At 39.1% G+C, this 9,246-nt stretch overlaps 1 protein-coding gene across 2 annotated transcripts; it reads left to right on the top strand.

Annotated features, from left to right (window-relative positions):
• Positions 1-994: 994 nt before the first annotated feature.
• Positions 995-8,238, top strand: tspan31 (tetraspanin 31). 2 transcript variants are annotated; one of them, XM_079479042.1, is made up of 7 exons: positions 995-1,216; positions 1,730-1,951; positions 4,589-4,756; positions 5,056-5,136; positions 5,570-5,710; positions 6,002-6,112; positions 6,482-8,238. In XM_079479042.1, the coding sequence occupies exons 2-7, from the start codon at positions 1,889-1,891 to the stop codon at positions 6,554-6,556; spliced, it is 639 nt and encodes a 212-aa protein (XP_079335168.1). In that variant the 5' UTR covers positions 995-1,216; positions 1,730-1,888; the 3' UTR covers positions 6,557-8,238. The 2 variants fall into 2 exon arrangements, with proteins under 2 accessions (XP_079335168.1, XP_079335167.1); XM_079479041.1 differs by lacking the exon at positions 995-1,216 and having other exon boundaries at positions 1,700-1,951.
• Positions 8,239-9,246: the final 1,008 nt, after the last annotated feature.

Genomic DNA, 9,246 nt, shown 5'->3' with positions numbered 1-9,246 from the left:
GTCAAGGCACCCTGTTCCAGATGCAGCAAAGCAATCCCAGAACACAAGCGAGCCTCATCCATGTTTCATTGTAGGTATGGTGTTCACGTTTTTAAAAGCTTGATTTTTTTCGTCTGTGAACATAGCTGATGTGGCTTGCCAAAAGCTCCAGTTTTGACTCATATGTCCAAAGGACATTCTCCCGGAAGGATTGTGGCTTGTCAATATGAATTTTAGCAAATTCCAGTCTGGCTTTTAGTTTTTCTTTCAAAAGGGGGTCTTCTTCCATGGATTCTTCTTTTGCTCAAAAAGCGATGGACGGTGCGATCAGAAACAGACGTACCTTCACCTTGGAGTTCTGTTTGGCAGTTATCCTTTGTTCTTTTTCTACCATTCGCATCCTTTCGATAGGCTGAATGACAGATTACAAGATTTGATACATGTGTGATACTATTTAAAGAAACAACTTAGTTTGAAATATCACTATAATCCAATTATGTACTGTACTATCTTTTCTAAGGGATACCAACAAATGTGTCCAGGCCATTTTAGAATATATTTGTAGAATAAGCAATAATTCATCTCTCTCCACAGTTTCTTTGCTTTATTCTATGACCTACCAAAGGCATGCAAGTCTACAAGATGCAATAGCTTTTCATTTCATCACTCTTCGGGAGGAATGACGCATTATTTCAAGGGTACCAACACATTTAAGCACATCCGTATATGAGTCCATTTGATGGCAGACGTTTATTGTGACAATGTCAACGGACAGAATGTTTTCATTGACATTACCAACATTCTTCACTGTTGGGGCATGCTGTAACTAAATTAATCTATTCTTTGACATTTAAGATAACAGCGTTTAAACAGCGTTAGATGAAACGAAAGGAAAAAACAAGAAAACGATCAAATGTACACCCAAGGTGTGATAAGGTCTGATAAGGATGTGGGTCTGTTTCGAGCATCAGTCTGCAATGCTGCATCCGTATCACACACGCCCGTGACGTCACTGGGCGGGCCAAAGTGTGACGTGGTTTGTTGCTACTCTGCTCAGAGTAGCAAACAGCGGTCCAGCCTTACATTTAATTCTACTAAGACTACTACACCCTTTCACTACAAATCCACAATCTCACCCTCATTCAGTACTAGATTCACGCAAAATAAGAGCGTCTTTCTGTTGGGTCAAACTGGTAGTTCCAGAAGCTAAAGAAGAGCAACATCTCACCCAGTTAAGGCATGCAAAATATTAACCTGCATTAAAAACGATTAAAAATAGAGTACATCTATATGTAAATATGCAATAGATGTTTTGCTGCTTAATAAAAACGGAACTCTTCCACACTTCTTTAACTTAATATGTTTGTTAACGGACGCTGAATGTAAAGCTAACTGCGAAGTACACTGTCAACAGCGCGTGCGAGTGCGACACGACGAGTTATCGCGAGATTTATGATCCCCGATTTAATTATTCTTCATTCGAAAAACGGAAGAATTAATAAATAAATATCGTATAAATAAAAAATGTCGTCTTGATGTTCATTTAATTATAAAAATCTAAGGAAAACAAGAAAACAGTATTTAATTCTATTTCTGTGTAATGTATGTATGCATGTTAAATAAATGTCAAACCTTCTTTTGTATATGTAGTACGGTATGTTGTACGTTTTTATAATACAACGAAAAGCTTTAATATGGATTTAAATGGCATTTAATAGAAATGTGTGTCCCTTGGCGTTACTTTCCACAGAGCACGCGAGTGAACTATTTCGGCCACTAGAGGGGGCTCCGGTGACGTCACCGGCCAGTCTAATTCTGCTCTGCTCTGCTCAGCCACGAGAAGAAACAGCCGAAACATCATCACTCGATCATCGTTTCAACATCGCCGGTAAATGACTGAAGGTTCAACATGGTCTGCGGAGGATTTACGTGCTCGAAAAACGCCCTCTGTTCGCTAAATGTAGTTTACATGGTGAGTCGCACGCGCACCTATGAATATACACAGCTAGCTCGCTAGCCACGGCTAATCCTACCTCAGTACTAAAATAAATACATTTTATTTGCGTTATCTGACGGATCTGGCTAACTTACATTTGAGAATCGTTGTTGGGCTTGTATGTGTTTATGATCCATATTAATATCATTCTGGCTAGATCGTGGAGACGGTCTTTGTTTTATAACACTAACGCAGATGAATCGGCTAGCTTTGCTACTGCTCGGACAAAACTCTCTTCTTGTATTTCATTCATTGTAAAACCCACTGTAATATCTTGTAATATCAAATGTCGTGGGTCGATATTACAAAATGAACTCATTGATAGGTTTCGTTTCCTTAGTGTTGCGTAACCGCACCTGGGTTTGTGTAACCTATTTGTTTACTTATTTAATTAATTACTCTTTGCTTGTTTTGGCTTAGGGCACACAGTGCATTTGTAAACCATGCTTCTTTGTTATGAATACACCCGTGTGTTTCTTCCACAATTGTTTACCCCGTTGGTCTGGAAGATTCCTTTTCGTTGATCTGTCAAAATTGAGTTCATGTTAGTGTTTACTTCAGATTTTGAAATATGTTCAGAAGACATTTCAGACGTTTTAAGAGTCTGCTTGCTAATCTAGTAAAATAGATTGCGTACTAAGCATGACCGTATCACTGCTAATATTCCCATGATGCCTCTGACTCATACTGATGACAGTGCTGAAGATCAACAGCAGTATCATTGGAGTCATGATCACAATGACCCAAAACAAAAGACTTTGGACTTTATCGAGTCTGCCTGGCTGTAAATAGCAAAATGATTTAGAAAATGACTTGTAGGTTGACGATCTAGGCCAGTAACCGAAAGGATAGAAGCCCAACATCTTGGTAAAAGTTCAAACCCCAAAGGGGAACTTTTACCTTTGTGGTGTTGAGCAAAACACTTAACCGTGATGGGTAACCTGCTCCTGTAAGTCACTTTGGACTTCGAGTCAATGTCATGAACCTCTGAACAGACCACCTTGTGGTGTATGTGTTGCTGTTTTGATGTGTTTCTTTCTCTGTAACATTATATTGTACCCTCATGCTGACATTTGGGGATCTAGGTTGAAGATCTAGGCCAGTAACCGAAAGGATAGAAGCCCAACATCTTGGTAAAAGTTCAAACGCCAAAGGGGAACTTTTACCTTTGTGGTGTTGAGCAAAACACTTAACTGTGATGGGTAACCTGCTCCTGTAAGTCACTTTGGACTTCGAGTCAATGTCATGACCCTCTGAACAGACCACCTTGTGGTGTATGTGTTGCTGTTTTGATGTGTTTCTTTCTCTGTAACATTATATTGTACCCTCATGCTGACATTTGGGGATCTAGGTTGAAGATCTAGGCCAGTAACCGAAAGGATAGAAGCCCAACATCTTGGTAAAAGTTCAAACCCCAAAGGGGAACTTTTACCTTTGTGGTGTTGAGCAAAACACTTAACTGTGATGGGTAACCTGCTCCTGTAAGTCACTTTGGACTTCGAGTCAATGTCATGACCCTCTGAACAGACCACCTTGTGGTGTATGTGTTGCTGTTTTGATGTGTTTCTTTCTCTGTAACATTATATTGTACCCTCATGCTGACATTTGTTGATCTATGTGCACATTGATTGTTCAGTTGGCCAGTGACATTCCGCCCATGTGTTACTGATGTCTTTATTACAGTCGCACATCATTCGATAAGGTTATGTGAATAAACTTTGTAGCTCTCTGGAGTCTGGACCTGCAATCTTTGATCTTTGTTTGTTTTGTGTTATATAAATACTAGACAAACCCTTGTGCTTTAGATTGACCCTGTGATGCAGTGTGTACCTTATAGAGACCGTAGAAATGCATGTTTTTGAGCAAACGTGTGCTGTTGTATGTTCCCCCAGCTGTAGATGACTCATGGGATGACTTTTATTTTTATGAATTAAAAAATATAGTGTAACGATCTGAAAAATTCCAGTTGACTTTACATTCTATGTCTAAATGATCATGATTAAAATGTTGTCTGTCGTCATTTTTCTTCTAAATTTAAGGAATCTGTATTTTGGCTCATCACAAAGCTCTTATGGTGAGGTCACACTAGTTTTTTTGCTCCACTGACTTCCATTCATACGCATGCAATGCGCCAGACCTGAAAGGCAATTTTCTGCTGCAAACTTTCGCATTTCGCTGCGTCCCAAAGTTCAAGTTTGGTGAACTCTGACCTGCTAAATCGTATCACGTGATGACACATCCCATAGTTGATGGACACACCTCGGCTTGACCTTTTCAGTTGGAGCAAATGCTAATATTACACAATCCAAGTTTGTACCATACAGCTTTAAAACAACGAAAATACAAAAACTGTAAATATGCCAGAATCCATCAAAGTTGGTATGGTTACGCATGGCTCTGCAAAGAAAGTCCAATGTGACCACGCGTTTATTCTTAGCCTCCAACCATGGCCATTATTATAGCTAATGAACAAAATAATTGTAAATATCCAATTTCATTTGCTAAAGTGCCACACGAAAGTAAAAAAGGGTTCTTTTGTATAAAAAGTTTGTTATGTAATGACACGTTTATTTTCTGTTTGCTTCTTTTTGATTGGTCTAATTTCATCCACAGCTGGTGGGCCTGCTGCTGATTGTTGTAGCAGCATGGGGGAAAGGCTTTGGCATTGTCTCCAGCATCCACATCATCGGAGGCGTGATCGCCGTCGGCTTCTTTCTGCTGTTGATCGCCATTGTCGGGCTCATTGGAGCCGTTCACCATCACCAAGTCATGCTCTTCTTTGTATCCTTTATGTACCTGCCATATGGTTTCACAGATTCTGATTTTCAACAGTTGTTTGCTTCCGATGGTGAATTCAATATGAATATAATGTTCATGTGCAGATCACTTTCGGTTTTATTGGCTATAAGCCCACTACAACTTTGCGTAAAGTTTTAATGTTAGTAGTTTAGATCTGTTACTCTCATTAACAGAGCCGTTGTATTTTTCTGCCCCTGTAAAATTCAGCTGTTACGTTTGTAAACCGTTATTTATGCGTTTTGCTTCTGTCTGACTGAATGGCCTTGACAACAGATCGACAGTACATGGTCATTCTCTTCATCGTGTTCCTATTCCAGTTTGGAGTGTCCTGCTCTTGTCTAGCCATGAACCAGGGTCAGCAGGTAGGCCTAACATACTCTAACCAGTGGATTTCAAAGTTCTTCGTTGTAAGGTCCCCTTTGTGTAAGGTTGTGGCCCCCCAAATAAAGACTGGGGCTGATGAGACCGAACGCGTGTATTTGCGTTTTGAATTATTTACAGTTGGCAGGGAGCGTTTTGAGCAATGCTTATGCGCGCCTCACGTTTTTTGCCATCTGCTGCGCCTGAATTTGAAAAAAATTAACACTGGTCGACGACATGCGCCTATTTTCCATTGTCCAATCGAATTAATGTAGGGGCGGGGCTTCTGCTGTGATGACGGAACTTTACAGTTTCTTGAAAGGTCTGAAGACGGCAATAATGGAGGAGAAACTTGTGTTTGCTGTCACTGTGTGATGTGATGATGTTGCACAATAATGTTTTGAAAAAGTTTTTTCTTGTCACATTTTTAAACAGGAGAAATTACTGGCCTCGTCCTGGGGAATGATGAGTAATAAGACAAGAATCAGTCTGGAGGAAAAACTGGACTGCTGCGGCCTGTTCAACAACACCAAGCATCAGGCAGACTTTTTGACCGACATGAGTTTGTGTCCAGCTGTAAGAATAATTTTTTGTTTGTAACATTGTAGCTTAAATGGCAGAGCATGGCACTTGCAATCAGAGGTCTTGAGTTAATGTGTAGGGGACCGGATGTATAAACCAAATGTATAGTGAGGAAATGTACAGGAATGCAAAGGTAATGACTCAATGAAGATCATTGAAGATTTTCTTCTCATTTCTCTGTCGGCACTTAACTGTATACCTTCATCTCACTGGGTGATGGAGGCGTTGAACAAGTGTTGTTAAATCATCACGATAAAACTAAGAAGCCACTTTTTTTTCCTGCAGCCATGTAAACAAAAGGGACCTTGCATTACTTGTGGTCTAAAAAGTCTCCAGCATGCCTCAGAAGCTCTGAAGATCCTGGGAGGAGTCGGCCTCTTTTTCAGCTTTACAGAGGTTAGTTAAGGCTGAAAGCCAACTAAAACTATATTATAAAATAGATCAAATCAGTGATTGGATAAGAGCATCTTTAAATGTGGCTCTTTAAGGATTCACACAAGGAAATGAGCAATATGTTTGTTTAGAAATATATGAAGACTTGAGTTTTATCGGTAGTCTAATAAGTTATTTAGCATGGGGAGGGTTGAGATCACATAGCTTTATATTTGTGAATGCCCGGTGTCCGTTTTATATTTTTATCGTAAGGAATAAACTACTCAAGCTTGAGTGATAAATGTATTATTACAGATATTTATTTGAATGTAATGTTTCTAGGGCCATTACTTTTTGCTTATTGTAATGGGCTTTTTTGTTTCTTTTTCTCAGATCTTAGGTGTTTGGCTGGCCATGCGCTATAGGAACCAAAAGGACCCCAGAGCAAACCCCAGTGCGTTCTTATAGTGGTTCAGACCCCCTGTCCTAGACTACTAGTTTAGTTCAGCTATTCCAGTTCCCTTTTGCACAGGTAGAGTGGAGCGCGTCGAGAGACATCCAGACCTTAAACACGGAACACAATCACCCATCCTCAACTGATTCAACACAGTTTAACACACTGGGTTCACAACGCACATCTCACAGCACACGCAATCGTAATTATTTATAACAGAACACCAGACACATCCATTTTAATGACAGATCTGACCCATTTCTCAAAAGTCTGCAGAGGGCTAATTTAAAGCAGCAGGAATGAGATATCATGTATGATGGGATGATTATTTGAGCACTCCCCCATCCTTGACTTGAAAAGCTCTTCCTGTTCTGTTTATGCACTGAGAATCTGCAATGTAAAGCCATCTGTGTTTGCATGTGCTTATTGTGATCTGGTCAGATCACTTATAAATAGGAAGGATATAGTTCTAAAGCGGTCCCTGTAGTTTCAGTGTAATCGGAATTTAAAATACCACGCAAACGTACGTAGGCGTTAAGTAAACGGTAGTTTTCGAATTTGGCGTCTATGGTGATATGAAGTAGTCAAGGTGAATATTGTCATGTATTTCACAGAAAAAGCGTCCTAGAATCCGTGCGAACATGTTCAATTCCTGTGTTTTGTCGATGCTTCATGATGAAATGACCGGTCCAGCATTTGCGGTTTTAGTTTAGTGATTAGATCTAGAAACTCAAATATTTAAGAACTTGTGTACCTGAGCCATGTGAATAAGAGGATATCCCCCTGCCGATGGACTGCCACCCTCCCGCTGTACATAGTCTTTACATGGTAAAGCGACATGGTCAACGTTCACAGATTTACCGCTTCTTCCATCCTTATTTAAACCACAGCCCGGGTCTTACAACCCTCACTGGACTTTTAAGTTCTTTATATCCTTTTGAAGCTTAGTATTACTCACTGATATAGTGTTTTATCATCTTATGCATTGTTTTGTGAATATTTGTTGAAATAATCTCAGTGTGCCATTTTTGTTCAGTGCATTTGCTCATTAGCCTGATGGAAATACGTTCATGCACTTCGTTTATTTGCAAACATTTTTAATGCGCTGGCTGTTGCTTGAAGCAAACGCTTTATTGATGTACAAAAACGCTTCTTAAAACCGTAGTCTCGGTTAAATCCTTATGTAATCAGTTATTTTGTGGTTTGCAAAATCTCTTTGTCTCGCACTGTTTTTCATTTTATGCTGAATAGTGTTAAATTGCCATTTAATTGAGTGTTTTTTTCCTCCAATGTACATTTTTGTTGTAGCCGGTAGATCATTTACAAAACCTTATGTGTGCAGTTCCATATGTTTTCTAATTTCTCCCTCACCAATATGTTTTTCCGTGCCTACTCATATTAATACATAAACATATTTGCTAATAAACACACGGTCTTAATTGCTTTTTTCCACCCCACATACTGGAGAAAATGGAAACGTGTCTCAGTCCAGATTTGTTTAGCTTCACTCGCTCTTGTTCTTTAACTTGTGAATTGTGAGAAAGAAATGAAATCGATGTCTTTGCTCTTATACAGTAATTATTTATTGCCATCATATGAAGGCACTGATGAACTCGGTGAGTTGTAAGCGCCATTTTCCCTGGGTTTGCCTTGTATTTTTGAAAGGGACTTTTCCAATTAAAAACTCTTGGATCAATGTGTGTGAATGCGTAATTTCTGATAGCAAATAAATGCCTTTCATTAATAAGATCTCCACATTGATGCACCCAACTGCAAGAAAAATATATTTCTCAACTCGCTTTTTATCTATGGTGAACTCGGTATGCTTTATATATGGATTATACAACTTGTGTAGGTTGGGTGTGTAAAATGATTCATGCTGTGTCATAAAGATTCTACTGTTAACAAATGTTGTCTTACAGTAACTTCTCATGGTGAGATTCAGTACACTGTCGAGTTTCTGCACATCAAAATACATAACAGACAGAATGCCCTGAAGGTAACAAGTGCAGAACACTTCAAATAGTATCACAGCTTGATACTGAATGTTTACTGATTGATATTTATGCAGCAGTTTGTCATTGGAAAATAATTCAGAGGTGGTTTGTTGTCTACAAGCGAGTTCCTCAAACACACTGCCGCCATGTGGTACCCATTGGAACAACACATTTGTTCTAAAAACACTGCATTTAAAGGAACAGTTCAACCAAAAATACGATATTTTGAAGAATGTAGGAAAGCTAACAGTTCTTGGGCACATTTGACTGCCATCGTCAATTTGCCTACGATGGTAGTCAATGGTGGAAAATGACTGTTTGGTTACAAGCATTCTTTCTCTGTATTCAATAGAACAAAGACATCTGTACAGATTTGGAACAACTCAAGGGTGAGTAAATGATGACAGACTTTTTTGGGGGGTGAACTGTCCCTTTAAATCCTGTTTCGCGCAATGACTTACCAAAATTGATACTGTTAGTGCATGTTTAATGATAGTAAAGCCTGGTTTAATGTTAAACATCCTGTTTCTGAACGTATTCTGTGCATATATAAGAACTGATGTTTGGTGGCCTTAAAAACTGAATGTTTTAAACCTCTTTTACAAAAGTACAAATGATAAAACGTGTTCAAGTTGGCTTCATTGTTTGACCATATCATTTGTTGGTTGTCAGCACATTTACAGTAATGGGTCTTCGCACAATAATTG

The sequence above is a fragment of the Barbatula barbatula genome (assembly GCF_947034865.1).
Source record: "Barbatula barbatula genome assembly, chromosome: 17".
Classification (NCBI taxonomy): Eukaryota; Metazoa; Chordata; class Actinopteri; order Cypriniformes; family Nemacheilidae; genus Barbatula; species Barbatula barbatula.
The sequence above is the reverse complement of the archived record's forward strand: the minus strand, read 5'-3'. Positions and strand labels throughout refer to the sequence as shown.